The sequence below is a fragment of the Myxine glutinosa genome, chromosome 6 (genome assembly GCF_964187855.1).
Source record: "Myxine glutinosa chromosome 6, kmMyxGlut1.1, whole genome shotgun sequence".
Classification (NCBI taxonomy): domain Eukaryota; kingdom Metazoa; phylum Chordata; class Myxini; order Myxiniformes; family Myxinidae; genus Myxine; species Myxine glutinosa.
Window position 1 is genome coordinate 72389190 of NC_136266.1, and position 20611 is coordinate 72409800.

A 20611-nucleotide genomic window follows, 5' to 3' on the forward strand; every position below is an offset into this window, starting at 1 on the left:
CATCAGAATCTGTAACTTAAAAAAAAAAATTTTTTTTGTCATTAATCGAATAATTAAATAATTAATCGATTAATTGATTAATTAATAAATCAAAAATATCCTTTGCAGCCAAATCACCTGGTCATTGGCATGTCCAAATATCAGCTTCCTAACTCAAAAGGTGCCTGAGTTAATAATGGTCAGAAGATAAATGAAATTTAATTAATTAAATAAGTACTTAATTAAACGCTAATAATTAAATAACTCCTCAATTAATTGATTATTCAAAAAACAAAAAATACCGTATTTGATAAAGGACTTGCTCACTACTGTGCCGAAATTTCAGCTTCCTAGCTCAAAGGATGGCTGAGATATCGTCCGGACAACCAAGAAAACAAACAAGAAAACAAACAAGAAACCAGAGTGAAAACTGAGTACTCTCTTTCAGCGTGCGTCACTGCCGAGCCCCCTTCGGTGCCCGGCAATGACGATTTGCAATGCCTGGAGGTGGCATAGGAAAGGAGCGGTGTACAACAAACAACCAGAGTGAAAACTGAGTACTCTCTTTCAGCGTGCGTCACTGCCGAGCCCCCTTTGGTGCCCGGCAATGACGATTTGCAATGCCTGGAGATGGCATAGGAAAGGAGCGGTGTACAACAAACAACCAGAGTGAAAACTGAGTACTCTCTTTCAGCGTGCGTCACTGCCGAGCCCCCTTTGGTGCCCGGCAATGACGATTTGCAATGCCTGGAGATGGCATAGGAAAGGAGCGGTGTACAACAAACAACCAGAGTGAAAACTGAGTACTCTCTTTCAGCGTGCGTCACTGCCGAGCCCCCTTTGGTGCCCAGCAATGACGATTTGCAATGCCTGGAGATGGCATAGGAAAGGAGCGGTGTACAATAATCATAAAAAAATTAAATTATTAATCAATTTGGTCAGAGAACACATAAACTACCACTATTTCATCAGAATCTGTAACTTTAAAAAAAAAAATTTTTTTGTCATTAATCGAATAATTAAATAATTAATCGATTAATTGATTAATTAATAAATCAAAAATATCCTTTGCAGCCAAATCACCTGGTCATTGGCATGTCCAAATATCAGCTTCCTAACTCAAAAGGTGCCTGAGTTAATAATGGTCAGAAGAGAAATGAAATTTAATTAATTAAATAAGTACTTAATTAAACGCTAATAATTAAATAACTCCTCAATTAATTGATTATTCAAAAAACAAAAAATACCGTATTTGACAAAGGACTTGCTCACTACTGTGCCGAAATTTCAGCTTCCTAGCTCAAAGGATGGCTGAGATATCGCCCGGACAACCAAGAAAGAAAACAAACAAACAACCAGAGTGAAAACTGAGTACTCTCTTTCAGCGTGCGTCACTGCCGAGCCCCCTTTGGTGCCCGGCAATGACGATTTGCAATGCCTGGAGATGGCATAGGAAAGGAGCGGTGTACAAAAGTTATAATTGACAAGTACAAATACATTCAAAGTACACCGCCCCATGCCAAATAATTAAATATGCTGCAGCGCGGCATTGCCGGGGCGCCTCCGGCGCCCGGCAATACCGCAGTGCAGCTCATTAAGGCTGCATTGGGAGGGAGAGGAGTACAATAATTGATTGATTAATTGTGAAATTTAAATATATAAATGATCATAAAATATTTTCATAATCAATTGGCTAATAGCATACCTAAAGCACTAGTGCTTCATCCGAAGATGTATCTTTTAGAAATTTAATTAAATAAGTCATTTATAAAAAATTAAATAATTAATTGATTACTCAATAAATAATTAATCGATTAATCAATAAATAATTAATAGATGAAATGATTAATCAATAAATCAAAAATATCCTTGATAGCCACATCACTTGGTCACTCATGTCCAAATATTAGCTTCCCAGCTCAAAAGGTGCCTGAGATATTGGCCAAATGAGAAAGAAAATAAATAAATGATTAATAATGAAAATAAATAAATAATAATCATAAAAAAATTAAATTATTAATCAATTTGGTCAGAGAACACATAAACTACCACTATTTCATCAGAATCTGTAACTTAAAAAAAAAAATTTTTTTTGTCATTAATCGAATAATTAAATAATTAATCGATTAATTGATTAATTAATAAATCAAAAATATCCTTTGCAGCCAAATCACCTGGTCATTGGCATGTCCAAATATCAGCTTCCTAACTCAAAAGGTGCCTGAGTTAATAATGGTCAGAAGATAAATGAAATTTAATTAATTAAATAAGTACTTAATTAAACGCTAATAATTAAATAACTCCTCAATTAATTGATTATTCAAAAAACAAAAAATACCGTATTTGACAAAGGACTTGCTCACTACTGTGCCGAAATTTCAGCTTCCTAGCTCAAAGGATGGCTGAGATATCGTCCGGACAACCAAGGAAACAAGAAAACAAACAAACAAGAAAACAAACAAGAAAACAAACAAGTACACATACATTCAAAGTACACCGCCCCATGCCAAATAATTAAATATGCTGCAGCGCGGCATTGCCGGGGCGCCTCCGGCGCCCGGCAATACCGCAGTGCAGCTCATTGAGGCTGCATTGGGAGGGAGAGGTGTACACTAATTGATTGATTAATTGTATAATTAAAATCAATAAAAGATTATCACAAAATATTTTCATAATCAATTGGCTAATCGCATAACTAAACCAGTAGTGCTTCATCCGAAGATGTATCTTTTAGAAATTTAATTAAATAAGTCATTTATAAAAAATTAAATAATTAATTGATTACTCAATAAATAATTAATCGATTAATCAATAAATACTTAATAGATGAAATGATTAATCAATAAATCAAAAATATCCTTGATAGCCACATCACTTGGTCACTCATGTCCAAATATTAGCTTCCCAGCTCAAAAGGTGCCTGAGATATTGGCCAAATGAGAAAGAAAATAAATAAATGATTAATAATGAAAATAAATAAATAATAATCATAAAAAAATTAAATTATTAATCAATTTGGTCAGAGAACACATAAACTACCACTATTTCATCAGAATCTGTAACTTAAAAAAAAAATTTTTTTTTGTCATTAATCGAATAATTAAATAATTAATCGATTAATTGATTAATTAATAAATCAAAAATATCCTTTGCAGCCAAATCACCTGGTCATTGGCATGTCCAAATATCAGCTTCCTAACTCAAAAGGTGCCTGAGTTAATAATGGTCAGAAGATAAATGAAATTTAATTAATTAAATAAGTACTTAATTAAACGCTAATAATTAAATAACTCCTCAATTAATTGATTATTCAAAAAACAAAAAATACCGTATTTGACAAAGGACTTGCTCACTATTGTGCCGAAATTTCAGCTTCCTAGCTCAAAGGATGGCTGAGATATCGTCCGGACAACCAAGAAAGAAAACAAACAAACAAACAAACAAACAAGAAAGAAACCAGAGTGAAAACTGAGTACTCTCTTTCAGCGTGCGTCACTGCCGAGCCCCCTTTGGTGCCCGGCAATGACGATTTTCAATGCCTGGAGATGGCATATGAAAGGAGCGGTGTACAACAAGAAACCAGAGTGAAAACTGAGTACTCTCTTTCAGCGTGCGTCACTGCCGAGCCCCCTTTGGTGCCCGGCAATGACGATTTGCAATGCCTGGAGATGGCATAGGAAAGGAGCGGTGTACAATAATAAAGAGACAAGAGGAGCACTTACGGATACATCAAGCCACAACTCCATGGTGGTTTTGATAGCATCGAGCTGTGTGAGCCGTTTGGCCGATACCACAGGTATCCAATGTATTGATGAACTAGCCTTTGGCAGGAGATCCACCATGCTCTCCACGCGGAAGTCCTGCATGAAAAAGACAGGTATAGTGAAGAGAGTATTTACAAGTCCCGATGACTATATGAATAGTGTGTGTGTGTGTGTGTGTGTGTGTGTGTGTGTGTGTGTGTGTGTGTGTGTGTGTGTGTGTGTGTGTGTGTGTGTGTGTGTGTGTGTGTGTGTGTGTGTGTGTGTATAGTGAAGTGTGTGTGTGTGTGTTTATCTTTTGGTGGAAAATGCACTGTACTGTTTGTTATATATTTTCTATATGAATAGATTATCAAAAATATCAATGTATATATATATATATATATATATATATATATATATATATATATTGTTATGAATTTGGTAATGCAACATCTAGAGCTAGGTAGATCTGAATAGGTAGGTATTCGGCTGTCGTGACAGGGACTCTACATGTAATAAGTTATTGATGTTCAGGCGGTTGTCGGGGTAAGATGTATGAGTGTGGATCTACCTGGAGATTCGAGTGTTAAATAGTGAGGAATTAAAGGTAACGCCCCTGTGAGTATCACCTAGTAATCAAACCTTTGTCCTTTATGGCACTGCAAACCACATAAACATTAGTTAGGTCCTTAGTGCAACATTAAATAATTCCCTTTCCCTGACATTGACTTCGTAATAAATGGGCACCACCAGGCCAAAAACACCACCACAATTGGCCGCCACCGTGTACACCTCCCAAGGCCTACGAACCTGGCCGGCACGTGTTGCACAGGACCGCAGGGTCGCGTAACGGGGGAGATGTTAGGAGTCGCATGCCGTAGAGGGCGTGACCGGCGAGCTGGGACCATATGATTGGCTGAGGAGTGCGCGAATGTGACGTCATCGGGGAGAGATATATGCGACGGTCGGACGCCATTTTCGCCAGTTGAGTTGAGTTGCGATCTGATCTCGAGTCGTCCCAGTTCGTTGAACAGTTGAGTAGAGCGTCCCAGTTCGGTACCGGAGTGGCAGTTGAGAGAAGTGAGAGCTCGTGGCAGTTGACGGTTCGTGCCAGTTTCTACAGTTCGTGACCACAGCTCGTTGCAGTTGGCAGTTGGCACTCGGCACTCAGCAGTTGGCAGTTGGCACTTGGTTTTTGGTTGCTTCGTGCAGCCCTGCGTTGGACCGACGAGGCCTGGTGGCGCTTGGAGGCGGAGGCAGAGGGCCGTGGAACTTGGAGCGAGGTGTGCGATCGGGCCGAAAGGAGCGGTGTTGGACGGCAGCCACAAAGACGACAAAGACAGATAAGCCCGGATCCGCGTACACTGCACACGACGTGACTTGTTATTTTCGTATTAATCTCCCTCGTTTTGTGTTTGATATCAGTCGTGTGGGGACGTCCCGATTTAGTTATTAATATTACCGGCGCGTGCTTTTTCACTGGCTTTACTTTTAATAATAAATCCTTATATTATTTTCTGTACATATTTGAACGCAGTTTCCTGGGTGTTTCATTTTAATAGATAAGGCTGCGGAGCCTTCGCTGCGTCCCGCCATTTCGCGCGTTGGTGTTGAACGTGAGTCCGCCATTGAGTGTTCGCCTCGGGAGTTAAAGTCTCGCAAATCGGTCATCCGTAACTGTGGTGTTAATCACGGTTACGCGACAAGTGGTGTCAGGAGTGTAGGATTCGAATCCGTCGGACAAATTTTTTTGTCCGCGGCGAGACATCGACACGGTCGGGCGTACATTGCGTCCGACGTTCGAACGCAAAATTTGGATAGGCGAGGCGGAGAAATTTAATAATCAATTGGGCATACGGAGCGCGATATCGCGTCTTCGTCAAATTTAAATTGTGTTTTTGGAATTAAAATAAATACGCGCGCGGGAAACAATCTTCCGGAAAGCGGATGTCGGAAATTGATGAGATGGAAGTACGCAGCGAGGCCTCCGTCAGCGTTGGGAGTGAGCCGGAAATGGGGGATAAGGAGGATAGCGTTGGAACTTTCCCCGCCGCTGGGACGGCCCCGATAGATCTCCAGACCATAGTAAATTTAATAAATGCTCAGAGGGCCGAGGGTGAGCGAAACCTTGCAGAAACCAGGGGAATAAATGGTAAAATTGAAGGAATGGAAAATAAAATGGAGTCCCAGGGGAAGGAATGTAGGGAAGGAATGAAGGGAATGAGTGATCGATTGGAGGAACAAATGGGACAAATGAAAAGTGGGTTGGAAAATAAAATGGAGTCCCAGGGGAAGGAATGGAGGAATGAAATAAAGGAAAGGAATGAACAATTGGAAGGAAAAATTGGGGAAATGGCACAGCAGCTGGGGGAACGAATTGATGGCATAGAAGGGAGAGTGCAAAACCAAATTACGGACAGACTGGGGAAATTTGAGGGTAAAGTAGAAATACAAAGGGGGGCACAGGAGAAGCCAAAGGTGGCAAAAATTGAATCGGAACGGGGGGAAGCTAGATTGGGAACAGGAGAGAGTACGGCCCATGCAGATGTGCATGTTGCTCACGAGCAGGGAATTGCACCGGGAATGGCAAAATTGGGAATTGCACAGGGAATGGCAATTGAAGTAAATGGGGAGACTGCAGGTGCAGAGGTGGACGGGGAATGTCCACAGGTGGATGGGGAATGTGTACAGGTAGATGGGGAAGGCCTGCAGGTAAACGTGGAGTGTCCACAGGTGAGCGGGGAAGGAAATTTGGAATGTGAGAGTTGTAATGGGGAATGTTTCCCACATTCTGGCCTGGTTGTTTATCGGGACCGTGTGGATGTCACAACACCCCAACCGGGGGATGAATTTGGAATTGTGCAGCACCAGGGCGGTGGTGCGGAGCAAGAGGGGGTAGAGTTTTTGGGGGTCCGTGCAATGGAGCCGGACCAGGTATTTATTGGGGATATTGATCAAAGCCTGGCGGGGCCAGGAATGATTTGTAATGAGGATGATTTGATCCAGCGGCTGGAGACCTGTGACAGTCCCATGGAGGTAGAGCTTGTTCAGGCCCAAAGGAGCCTGGGTGAAGAGGTGAGTTGGTCCGAGGAGGTGGTTGGAATGACCGAGGGGACGCTCACTGTACACTGCTATTTGGAAACAGAGGCTCCAAAATTGGACAACCAGTTGGGGGAGTGTGTTGGCTCTGGGCTGGATTTGGATCTTGGAGGATCGGGAGATAGAGCTTCTGGAGATTTGGTCCCTGTAGGGAATTTGGATCAACTGCAGGGAGGGGCAGAACAACCGGTGGTAGAGGTTGTTCCCTGCAGCTGCGGTTTGGCAGTGGGAATGAAAATTTGTAAAATAAAATTTAAAATAAAATTACAATGGGAACTTGATTTGGAGCAGCCATGGTTGGGATTGGTCCCCGGGCTGCGGGATCTGGATATGGAGAGGTCATGGGTGATGGCCTCGGGCAAAAGTTGCCCCTTTCAAAATTTGGGTATGCCAGCCAGCTGGGGGGCTGTGATGGCGAGATTTGGACGTGGGGTCCAGCCTTGGGTGTCGAGGTACGACCTGGGTCCCACGGGGGGTCTGGTGGAGTGTGGCGTCCCTTGTCCGTCGGGGCGCCGTCCGAGCTGGTGGCTCGGGCCGGCAGGGTCACCGGACCCTGGTGGGGGTTAAGACCTCCAGGGAGGTCCGAGGTGGTTTCTCAAGCCTGGGATGGCAAATATTGAGGACCACTAGGGGGAGGTGTTGTGGGTCGCGCTTTGGTGGTGGCACTGTGGACGGCCAACTTGGGACTGATGTGGTGACCACCCGGGCATGCGGCCTGGCACTCTCCTCCAGGGACTCTGGGACAACCAGCATGTGGTGACCTGGCATGGTGGTTGGTCTATGGACGCGGGTCAAACCGAATGGACAGGGATGGAGATAGCCTGCCGGACAACCATTGGGGCATCTGTGGAACGTGATGGTGTGAGTGACCTTCCACAGATGCTCCGTTATGATTTATGGACTCTCGGGTTGGGAAGAGAGCCATGGGGATGTGAATCGGGAGATGTGTAACGCGCCGAGCATATGGGCCATGCTCGGCTGGCATGTGTATGGCAAAGCATCCTTCTTTGGTGAGGTGAGTGAAATGTGACAAATGGTTGGCATGGGTAATCTGTGGGTTAGATGGAAATTTAAGGGTGGATTTTGAAATGCCATGGTGGACACTGTATAGTGACGCCATTATTGATCCAGGTGTGTAGACCAAAGTGTTGGAGGCTGTGATGGAATTAATAGGGTAGCAAGACACAGCTTTCAACTGGTTGCGGGGGCAACTGTGCTGATATTTGGGACGCGGGATGATGGGGATGTAGTTGTGTAGCCTGAGGGTCAACGTGGTGCTGTGCGTGTCCGAGGTGTGTGGACCATGTCTTCTGGGTGGGTCTCCTGGTGGAGCATGGCTGTTGACTGGACCTTGGTGTGGTCAAGTGTGGGTGAGCACTGGGGGGGCTGCAGTTCTGTAGTCGGACTGGGGGATGATGGGGAGGTGCAGGGGACGTGGCTGTAGGGATGCCACGCACTGCGACCGTGCCCCCCAGGGCCGAGGTTGTGTGTGCGGTAGTGTGTGTTGTGGCAGCAAGTGCTCACCACATTGGCCAGCTGGGGCTGCTGCAGCTGTGTTCCTCGCAGGGGGGCCGAAGGATGGATGGTGGGTCGCGCCCTTATGGACACTCATGGGCCATGTTGGCGTTTTGACTGCTCACCTTGTCCCGGTGACCCTTGCACGGTAGAGGTGCAGAGCTGTCGTGGCCACAGGTAGTTGTGTAGTGATGATCACCGTTGGATGCGGATCCACATACCTGCCAGTGTAGTGGGGACAAAAGAGAAATTTGGAAGGATTTGGTAGGCCCAATGTGAAATTTTGGGAATTGTATGGGTGGATTGCACTTTGAACCTGACCAACCTGCAACTACCTGCACTTAAGGTGAGTGCTTTGAGGAGTACTGTCCCAGGCTTCAGGATTTGCTTTGGAAATTGGGGACATGTAAATTGGAGTTGGGAGGCGGGTGAGAGTGATGACATGGCCGGTGAGGGGATGGAATGGGAGCCACAGTGTCTTGTGGGTGGCGTATGTTTTTGTATTGTGGTTACGTGTTTTGATGTGGTCGTGAGAGTGGAACCTGGAGAGTGTGTGATGATTATTGGAGATAATGAGGGGTGATAATTGTGCTTTTGGGAAGATGTGATGGTTTAAATGTGAACTGGGGGAATTTCACATGTAGCAGGCCATGGCAAGCCTTGTAACACCTTTTACAACATCTATGAATTGTACTGAATTGTGCTGAGTTGTGTGGAGAATTGAATGGCAGCGGGGGAGGAAGTGTGTTTTGGAGTCTTGTGGGTGGGGAAGGTGTGTGTGTCCGCAGGTACAGAGCAAGCTCTGAGGAGCGATGCCTGCGGGCCCCCCTCTGCGGCAATTACCCCTGGCAGCCGGTGGTAACTGGAAATTGGAGCTCGTCGGTGGAGGGTCTGGTTGGGCGCCGCGGGGTGAGGAAGTCCCCCGGTGACCCGTGTTGCTGCGCGAAAGCAGGAGGCAAAGGAGCCTGGTGTGTGTGGAGACCCTCACCGGCGAGGTAACGGCGGAAAGGGGCTGTTGGGCTGTCACGGGGCCAAGAGGTAAAGGGGGGGGGGGGGCAATGAATTTGTAAGTCGGTTGACTTGTTTTTGGGACTGCGGGCACCACAGCCTGATGCGCCCCCACCATCTTTTGTGCGGTACCTCCCCGCTGCCTAGTTGAGGAATGCACACACACGTGAATGACATCAATGCCATGGTCCTGCAGGGGGTGTATTGGGAATAAGTGCTTTGTTGATTTTTGAAATGCCTTGATGACCTATGGAATGAGAATGAGTGGTTAAGGGGTCTGTGTTGCATGAATGTGGGCGAAATCCACCGAGCCGTGTCACTCACCTGTAACATCTGGACGGGGCCCGAGGAAATTTAGGGGGATGCATTGGGGATGGCCCCGCAGGTAAGGTTGTGTCTTGTGGCATCCACCGGGGGACGCGGTCTGTAGACCAGGGTATGTACAAAGGTTAGAGTTTTGAGTTTTGGAAAGATGGTTAAGTTTTGTGGTTAAGTTAGTGTTGTGTGTTGTTGTTTCCTCCCTCCACAGGAACAACGAAGAAGATGTACATACTTGCATGATGGTTAAGGGGTTCAGCATGTTAAGGAAGTGTAGGTAGGTAGTCCGACTCACTTCCCACAGCCCTTCCTGATTTATTTCATAGGTTAATTAAGTGTGTGACAGTAAGTGTTAAGGCTGGAATGGTAGCCCTGCGGTGAACCTTGCAGGAGCTACGGTTCCAGGGGGGGGGCTGTGTTATGAATTTGGTAATGCAACATCTAGAGCTAGGTAGATCTGAATAGGTAGGTATTCGGCTGTCGTGACAGGGACTCTACATGTAATAAGTTATTGATGTTCAGGCGGTTGTCGGGGTAAGATGTATGAGTGTGGATCTACCTGGAGATTCGAGTGTTAAATAGTGAGGAATTAAAGGTAACGCCCCTGTGAGTATCACCTAGTAATCAAACCTTTGTCCTTTATGGCACTGCAAACCACATAAACATTAGTTAGGTCCTTAGTGCAACATTAAATAATTCCCTTTCCCTGACATTGACTTCGTAATAAATGGGCACCACCAGGCCAAAAACACCACCACAATTGGCCGCCACCGTGTACACCTCCCAAGGCCTACGAACCTGGCCGGCACGTGTTGCACAGGACCGCAGGGTCGCGTAACGGGGGAGATGTTAGGAGTCGCATGCCGTAGAGGGCGTGACCGGCGAGCTGGGACCATATGATTGGCTGAGGAGTGCGCGAATGTGACGTCATCGGGGAGAGATATATGCGACGGTCGGACGCCATTTTCGCCAGTTGAGTTGAGTTGCGATCTGATCTCGAGTCGTCCCAGTTCGTTGAACAGTTGAGTAGAGCGTCCCAGTTCGGTACCGGAGTGGCAGTTGAGAGAAGTGAGAGCTCGTGGCAGTTGACGGTTCGTGCCAGTTTCTACAGTTCGTGACCACAGCTCGTTGCAGTTGGCAGTTGGCACTCGGCACTCAGCAGTTGGCAGTTGGCACTTGGTTTTTGGTTGCTTCGTGCAGCCCTGCGTTGGACCGACGAGGCCTGGTGGCGCTTGGAGGCGGAGGCAGAGGGCCGTGGAACTTGGAGCGAGGTGTGCGATCGGGCCGAAAGGAGCGGTGTTGGACGGCAGCCACAAAGACGACAAAGACAGATAAGCCCGGATCCGCGTACACTGCACACGACGTGACTTGTTATTTTCGTATTAATCTCCCTCGTTTTGTGTTTGATATCAGTCGTGTGGGGACGTCCCGATTTAGTTATTAATATTACCGGCGCGTGCTTTTTCACTGGCTTTACTTTTAATAATAAATCCTTATATTATTTTCTGTACATATTTGAACGCAGTTTCCTGGGTGTTTCATTTTAATAGATAAGGCTGCGGAGCCTTCGCTGCGTCCCGCCATTTCGCGCGTTGGTGTTGAACGTGAGTCCGCCATTGAGTGTTCGCCTCGGGAGTTAAAGTCTCGCAAATCGGTCATCCGTAACTGTGGTGTTAATCACGGTTACGCGACAATATATATTATATATATATATATATATATATATATATATATATATATATATATATATATATATATATATATATATATATATATATATATATATATATAGATAGATATATATTGTTTGCCCATTTCAGTGGTTGCGAGGAGACAAGGCAGCATGTTAAATAAAACTCTTATAAGTAACCGTTTGAATATTTGAATAACAGTTTGATCCAGAGGTAGATGGGTGTGGTAGTGCTGGGTGGTGGACATGTTATATTTAAGTAAGGTGTGCATCATTTAATGTACTAGCGTGACTCGGCTTTGGTTGCCGTATAGCTTGGAATTTCATTGAATTAAATCAGAATTTTTCCACCTTTATTTACACATCATAACCCACAACTGACAAGTGAAAATTCATTAAAATATAAAACTAGAATATCTTGGTTGGATAAGTGTCCACCCACATGAATTAACACGAGGTGGAAGCACCTTTGACAACAACTACAGCTGTTAGTCCGTTGGGATAGCCGGATAGGTCTCTCCCAACTTTGCACACCTTGACTGCGCAATATTTTCGCATTCTTCTGTACAAAACTGTTCAAGCTCAGTTAAGTTGCTCTTCCATTCACAAGTTCCACTGCTCTTCTCTGATGTGGAGTTATAAATTGAACGCTCTACTGTTTCTGTGGAAACCCATATGTCTGGGTTACTTTCCAATGCATCCTCAATTAAATTTAATGATTTTGATGAAATTACAATGATTAATTTGATGATTTTTATGAATTTCCAATGGAGAATTTGATGTTTTTGATGAATTTCCAATGTTGAATTTGATGCAAATCCTCAGCTTAATTTGGTGAATTTCCAATGTTAAATTTGATGTTATTGATGAATTTACAATGTTTAATTTCATTCAAATTCTCAGTTGCATTTCCAATAATGAATTTGATGATTTTGATGAATTTACAATGTTGAATATGATGATTTTGATGAATTTCCAATGTTGAATTTGCTGATTTTGATGAGTTTCCAATGTTGAATTTGCTACACATCCTCAGTTGAATTTGCCGAAATTCCAATGTTGATTTTGATGAATTCCTAATGTTGAATTTGCTGAATTTGATGAATTTCCAATGTTGAATTTGCTGATTTTGATGAATTTCCAATGTTGAATTTGACGATTTTGATGAATTTGCAATGTTGAATTTGATGCAAATCCTCAGCTTAATTTGGTGAATTTCCAATGTTAAATTTGATGTTATTGATGAATTTACAATGTTTAATTTCATTCAAATTCTCAGTTGCATTTCCAATAATGAATTTGATGATTTTGATGAATTTACAATGTTGAATATGATGATTTTGATGAATTTCCAATGTTGAATTTGCTACACATCCTCAGTTGAATTTGCCGAAATTCCAATGTTGATTTTGATGAATTCCTAATGTTGAATTTGCTGAATTTGATGAATTTCCAATGTTGAATTTGCTGATTTTGATGAATTTCCAATGTTGAATTTGACGATTTTGATGAATTTGCAATGTTGAATTTGATGTTTTTAACAAGCGTTACGCCTAGGTCCCCCGTCGGTGAAGTGATGTGAGTTGACAAAGTGGAAAACGCAGAAAACATGCTATGATATGATATTTCGCTCACACGGTTCAGACATACATGGAGGCGGCCATCTTGGATTTTGACGTGGCCACCCAATTTTCAAGCGTTCTTCCTTGTGCCTAGATACACCCAAACACCAGATTAGAAGTTGGTACTTTGCTTATTTTTCAAGATATTTCGCTCACAAGGTTCAGACATACATGGCGGCGGCCATCTTGGATTTTGACGTGGCGACCCAATTTTCAATAGCGTTCTTCCTTGTGCCTAGATACACCCAAACACCAGATTAGAAGTTGGTACTTTGCTTATTTTTCAAGATATTTCGCTCACAAGGTTCAGACATACATGGCGGCGGCCATCTTGTATTTTGACGTGGCGACCCAATTTTCAACAGCGTTCTTCCTGATGCCGAGATACACCAACACACCAAATTAGAAGTTGGTACTTCGCTTATTTTTCAAGATATTCATCTCACAAGGTTCAGACATACATGGCGGCGGCCATCTTGGATTTTGACGTGGCGACCCAATTTTCAACAGCGTTCTTGCTTGTGCCTAGATACACCCACACACCAGATGAGAAGTTGGTACTTCGCTTATTTTTCGAGATATTTCGCTCACAAGGTTCAGACATATATATGGTGGCGGCCATCTTGGATTTTGACGTGGCGACCCAATTTTCAATGGCGTTCTTCCTTATGCCGAGATACACCCACACACCAGATTAGAAGTTGGTACTTCGCTTATTTTTCAAGATATTCAGCTCACAAAGTTCAGACATACATGGCATTAGACATACATGGCGGCGGCCATCTTGGATTTTGACGTGGGTTGCACCCACACACCAAATTCGAATGCGGTCCTTCGCTTACGCACGCATGCACGCACGTCCACACGCACACACGCATGGACGGACGGACGGACACACGGACTGAGGGGAAAACCATAGTCCCCCTTTCGCTCCGCTGTGCGACGGGGGACAATAAATTTCCAATGTTGCATTTGATGCAAATCCTCAGTTGAAATTGGTGAATTTCCAATGTTGAATATGATGATTTTGATGAATTTCCAATGTTGAATTTGAATAAAATTCTCAGTTGCAGTTCCAATATTGAATTTGATGATTCTGATGAATTTCCAATGTTGAATATGATCATTTTGATGCATTTCCAATGTTGAATTTGATGATTTTCATGAATTTACAATGTTCAATTTGATGATTTTCATGAATATACAATGTTGAATTTGATTCAAATTTTCAGTTGAATTTCCATGTTGAATTTGCTGATTTTGATGAATTTCCAATTTTAAATTTGATGATTTTGATGAATTTCTGATGTTAAATTTGATGATTTTGATGAATTTCCAATGTTGCATTTGAAGATTTTCATGAATATCCGATGTTGAATTTGATTCAAATTCTCAGTTGAATTTCCAATATTGAATTTGATGATTTTGATGAATTTCCAATGTTTCATATCATGATTTTGAGGAGTTTACAATGTTGAATGTGATGTTTTGATAAATTTCCACTGTTGAATTTGATGCAAATCCACAGTTGAATTTGGGGAATTTCCAATGTTGAATTTGATGATTTTGAAGAATTTACAATGTTGAATTTGATGATTTTGATGAATTTCCAATGTTGAATTTGATGCAAATCCTCAGTTGAATTTGGTGAATTTCCAATGTTGAATTTGCTGATTTTGATGAATTTACAATGTTGAATTTTCTGTTTTGATGAACTTACAATGTTGAAATTTGATGATTTTGATGAATTTCCAATGCTGAATATGATGCACATCCTCAGTTGAACTTCCATTGTGGAATTTGATGATTTTGATGAATTTACAATGTTGAATTTTATGATTTTGATGACTTTCCAATGTTAAATTTGATTTACATCCTCAGTTGAATTTAATAAATTTCCCATGTTTGATTTAAGAATTTGTTGTTGAATATTGAAGTTTATTTTGTTGTTGATTTATTAATATTTTTGTTATTAATATTTGGTGTTGAATGTTTATTCAAACGTTTAATTTCAAAATAAAAAATAATGGCATTACAACCTCATAATGCGAAATTTGTCATCTACATTATACACATCAACCCAGATAGGCGATTGTGAGTACATTTATTACCCTCGCCAGAAGAGATGGTATTGCATTTGAGTCCGTTTTTTTGTCTGTCTGCCTGCCTGTCTGTCTGTCTGTCTGTTTGTTTGTTTGTCCGCACAGAATAAATATGATTTTCTTTTCAACCATTGGTCCGATTGACAGGATATTTTCACCATAGGTGCACCTCTCCTCCTGCAGAATTTTTTAATGATCAATTCTTTTTAATGATTTAATGATTTTTCTGTAGAATTATGACATCATAGGTCACGTGGTATGGGCGCAATCTTGGAAAAACCGAAAAACTTTGCACCTCAATATCTCCAAAAGCGCTAAATAGAAAAAATTGAGACATGGCTCATTGTAAACAACTCTCCATAGGGAATAACATATGTTAATGATGATGTCATAGGTTCCTCCATTATGACGTCATAATTCGACAAGTACAAAACTTCATCCGATCAGGATGAAATTTATTCAGCGTCATCTATGGATAAATTGGTGGAGAAAAAGAATGATGACGTCATCAGTCACGTGGTTCGGCCGCTATATTTGTTTTAACACAAAAGCCTTTAAAACCACTAAAACACGTCCAGGCGAGGGTCTGCAATCTCTAATTGCTCTTTCTTGTTCTATATACAGCAGCGGAAAGTCGATGCAAAATCGGAGGAGAATTCTGAATCTTCACAACGACATCACGGTATGTTATGAAGTGACTTACAGGTAAAAAAAAGAAAAAAAAAGAAGACATCACCGTTCTCAACAGTAAAGGTTAAAGATCAGCACAATTTGTAGTTAAATTCCATCTGGCAGATTCTATTTTAAAATACAGTATGTCAAACCCAAATTGTTTTTATAGAAATCTCATAAATGTTTGAGTATAATATGATGTTAAATGTGTTGCCCAGTAACAGTAACAGTAACAGTAACATCGCCCAGTAACAGTGTTAAATTGATCGAAACATTTGGATGCACTGTAACTTCACTGTTACTGGGCGATGACTTACATCAAAATGGGTGTTGCGCTGGATGTCTATTTCCAGGAAGGATGCTGGGAGGGAGGGTACATTCAGCGCCACATTGGACAAATGTGGAGCAGGCCTGGTCCAAGCGGACGGAGGTTGTGAATTTGCAGGAGACGAATGCGATTTTGTCTCAGAAGATGAAGTGATGCTCAGGTTGCGACAGCTCATCGACAGTACAGTGATCAATTTATCATCTCCTGAACTCATACTCCCATGTTCCTCTCCCTGTGAGAAGGATGCAGCATCTTTGGGTTTTTGGGAAGGGGAAGGTTCAAGAGCCTCACACGTCCCGACAGCTGCTTTATCCGGCCTCACGCTTCGCTCAATGAATGCCTCCAAAGTCTTATCAGCCTCCATAAGCACAGGAGCAGTCTTACCTCCTCCTTTGATGTGACAAGTAGATGACATGTTGGAGACAGCGTCTGTATTTGTTACAGTAAACTCGCTTTCTTTAACCATGCCAATGCAACCTTCGCTTCGAACAACTGGGTCTCTACCAGTTGTCATGGTGTTCTCATTAGCCTGGGTCCATTGCCGTCCACCAAGCTCCTTCTTGAGGACTTCCCACAGGCCTTCTATCCACGGCTCGGCAATTTCTTCAACCCTACATACAAACACATGGTCACACGAGTTGTTAAAATTTAACTCGATATTCTCCAACATATTAAACCGCCTCGAGATCCAGTAAACAACGATTACGTACAGTGCACAGCCATACCACTTGGTAATCCTTGAAATGCGGTAAAAGCATCCACTAACTAAGTCACAGAAACCATCTTTCTTCAGAAACAGGTGTAAGAGACATTTATAACGCTTAGACATGTTGAAAACAGGAAGACAAACCTGGGTTGAAATAAATAATCTTGTGGCGGACACAAAAGCCCACTGGCGTGGTGACATCATTCCGCGCACCAAGTGGGCAGTGGCCACGCCCAAGGGGTAGGCGTGGCCTCATGATATACACCGGGCGCGCAGCCCGGAGCGCGCCAGTGTTACAGTGAGCTCCTGAAATAAAGACGCTTATAAGTTACCGCTTGTCCGCTTCCTCCTTGCTCGCAAGCAGCGCGCGTAACGCCGCGCTTTACTGGTGACCCCCTTGACGTTGGATCTGCCGGAGCGATCCTTCCACACGCGACGCCATTGCCATGGCCAACTTCATCAAACTTCCAGAATTTTGGGAGGCTCAGGCCGAAGTCTGGTTCGTCCAGGCCGAAGCCCAATTTCAGCTTCGGCGCCTCACCGGCGATGACACGCGCTATTGCCACGTCGTCGCCTCCCTCGGGCCCGGCACGGCCGCTCGAGTTGTGTCCGTCCTTCGCCACCCACCGGACGGCCACAAGTACGAGGCACTCAAGCGGCTACTCCTAGCCACGTTCGGCCTCACGGACGACGCACGGGCCGACCGCCTCCTGGATCTCCCCGAGCTCGGTGACACGCGCCCGTCGGTCCGAATGGACCATATGCTGTCACTGTTGGGCGACGAAGCCCCCGGTTCTCTATTCCGGGCGCTTTTCCGTCGCCAACTTCCAGCGCAGGTTCGCCTCGCGTTGGCCAGAACCGGGCTAACGGAACCCCGAGCATTGGCAGCCGAGGCGGACAAGTACTTCGCCGCTCCGGACACGCGGGCGAGAGTCGGCGTGGCCGTCATGGCCCTCGTGGCTGATGCTGCTGCTGATGCTGCTGATCCACAGCATCAGCTTATACAGCATACGCAGCATGCTGATACGCACCTCGTGACCGCCGCCACGCCCCGCCCACCGCCGCGGCGAAAACCGCCACCGCTTCCACGGGCCTGGCGGAGCCAGCCGCGCTCCTCCAGCTCCACCACCTGGTGCTGGTTCCACGCCAAGTTCGGCCACGAAGCTCGGCAGTGTCATCCGCCATGCTCCTTCAACAGGTCGGGAAACGCCTGGGCCGGCGCTCAATAGTGGCGATGAGCGCCGGCCGTTCGAGCAGCCTGCTGTTCATAACGGACACCTTCTCCGGGCGCCGTTACCTGTGCGACACGGGAGCGCAGGTGAGTGTCGTTCCCGCCGGCACGTCAGACAAGCACGCCGCGGCTGGGGGCCCCGCGCTGCTTGCCGCGAACGGGACGCCCATCCGTACATACGGAAAACGCTGCCTCTCTCTGCGGTTCGGAGGGCAGGTTTTCCGATGGACGTTCGTCACCGCCGACGTGCCCTTGGCACTGCTTGGCGCGGACTTCCTGTGCGCTAATGGGCTCCTGGTCGACGTCAAGCGCAGACGTCTTGTCCAGGCCGAGACGTTCAGCTCGCTCGCTTGTGCGTTGCCCAGCTCAACGAGCGGCTTGCCAAGCGGCTTGCCGAACGGTTCGGTTCCGGCCACGTTGGTCTGTACGCTTCTGGCAGCGGACGCATTCACCCGCCTCCTCGCCGGCTTCCCGGCCCTCAAGCGGCCCACCTTCTCGGCGGGGGCCGTCAAGCACGGGGTGGCCCATCACATCCCCACCGTCGGGCCACCGGTCTACGCCCGGGCACGCCGCCTCGAGCCGACGAAGCTGGCGGTGGCAAAAGCGGGGTTCGCTACCCTGGAGCGACTCGGCATCGTTCGGCGCTCAGAGAGCGCTTGGGCGTCGCCGATGCACATCGTGCCGAAGCCCGGCGGGGGATGGCGACCGTGCGGGGACTATCGCCGTCTCAATGACGCCACGACTCCCGACCGCTACCCTGTCCCCCACATTCAGGACTTTTCCGACCGTTTGGCGGGCATGTCCTTCTTCTCGAAGGTGGACCTCATACGCGGCTACCATCAGGTCCCCGTCAGGCCGGAGGACGTCCCGAAGACGGCGGTCATCACGCCATTCGGACTCTTCGAGTTCCTGCGCATGCCCTTCGGTCTGAAGAATGCGGCTCAGGCGTTCCAGCGACTGATGGACAGCGTCCTGCGTGACTTGGATTTTGTCTACGTCTACCTGGACGATATCCTCGTCGCCAGCGCGTCCCGCGAAGAGCACCTACGCCACCTCCGCACGCTCTTCGAACGCCTGGGCCAGCATGGCCTGATTGTGAACCCCGCAAAGTGCCGGTTCGGCGCCACCATAATCGATTTTCTGGAGCACCGTGTCACCAGGCACGGAGCCGTCCCCCTGCCGGCCAAGGTGGAGGCGGTGAAGGGGTTGCCGCGCCCCTGCACGATCAGAGGGCTGCAGGAGTTCCTGGGCATGGTGAACTTTTACCATCGGTTCCTGCCCCGTATCGCCCAGCTCCTGCGCCCCCTGCACGAAGCTCTCCGAGGTAAGCCGGGCAAAGGCGACGTTACCTGGACCGAGCAGATGGACACGGCGTTCACGGGTGCGAAGCTCGCCTTGGCTAACGCCACCATGCTCGCGCACCCGGCGCCCGATGCACCGATCGCCCTCACCACCGATGCCTCGGACTACGTGGTGGGCGCGGTGCACGAGCAATGGGTGCGTGGAGCTTGGCAACCGCTGGCGTTCTTTAGCCGGCAGCTTCGCCCGCCCGAACGCCGTTACAGTACCTTCGACCGCGAGTTGCTCGGGCTTCACTTGGCGGTCAGGCACTTCCGCCATCTGCTCGAGGGCCGTGCGTTCACTGCCTTCGTCGACCACAAGCCGCTGATCTTCGCGATGGGCAAGGTCACCGAGCCGTGGTCGGCCCGGCAGCAGCGTCACCTCTCGGCCGTGTCCGAGTACACGACGGACATCCAGCACGTCGCGGGGAAGGACAACCCGGTGGCGGATTGCCTTTCCCGGGCCGTCGCCCACGCAGTCCACCTCGGCATCGACTATGCCCGGATGGCAGCAGACCAGGCCGCTGACCCCGACGTCCAGGCCTTGCGGACCGCCGTCACGGGCCTCCGCGTCACCGAGGTGGCGTTCGACGGCACGGGCGCGGCCCCTCTTGTGCGACGTCTCCCTCGGGCGTCCTCGCCCCATCGTGCCCGCGGGCTGGCAGCGCCAGGTGTTTGACGCCATCCACGGCCTGTCCCACCCGGGCGCGAGGGCCTCGCAAAGGCTGATCGCCGACAAGTTCGTCTGGCATGGCCTCCGGAAGGCCGTCCGCGGCTGGGCCAGGACGTGCCTCGCGTGCCAGCGCGCCAAGGTGCACCGGCACACCCAGGCCCCGTTGGCCCCATTCACGGTGCCGGAACGCCGGTTTGACCACGTCCACGTGGACCTGGTGGGACCTCTGCCCCCATCGCGGGGTTTCACCTACGTCCTCACCATGGTGGACCGCACCACCCGGTGGCCGGAGGCCGTGCTCTTGGCGTCGACAATGGCGGCCGATGTCGCGCAGGCTTTCATCGCCACCTGGGTCGCCCGGTTCGGCGCCCCCTCAGACATCTCGTCCGACCGCGGCCCCCAGTTCACCTCGGAGCTCTGGGGGGCGGTCGTGCAGGGGCTCGGGGTCCGGCTGCACCGAACCACGGCCTACCACCCCCAGGCTAACGGCCTGTGTGAGCGATTTCACCGCTCATTGAAGGCCGCGCTCCGGGCCACCCTCCGCGACGGCGGCTGGGTCGACAGGCTCCCCTGGGTCCTGCTGGG

General features: G+C 46.9%; 1 protein-coding gene across 3 annotated transcripts in view; it reads right to left on the bottom strand.

Moving 5' to 3' along the window:
* The window catches only part of MTRR (5-methyltetrahydrofolate-homocysteine methyltransferase reductase), a 60004-nt gene that overhangs the window by 25303 nt on the left and 14090 nt on the right, over positions 1-20611 (bottom strand). For all 3 annotated transcript variants that reach the window (XM_068120363.2, XM_068120364.2, XM_078779987.1), the window contains exons 5-6: positions 16066-16687; positions 3702-3839 (exon numbers count right to left, since the gene is read on the bottom strand). In XM_068120363.2, the coding sequence (XP_067976464.2) occupies positions 3702-3839; positions 16066-16687 (760 nt within the window). The remainder of the gene's footprint in view (positions 1-3701; positions 3840-16065; positions 16688-20611) is intronic.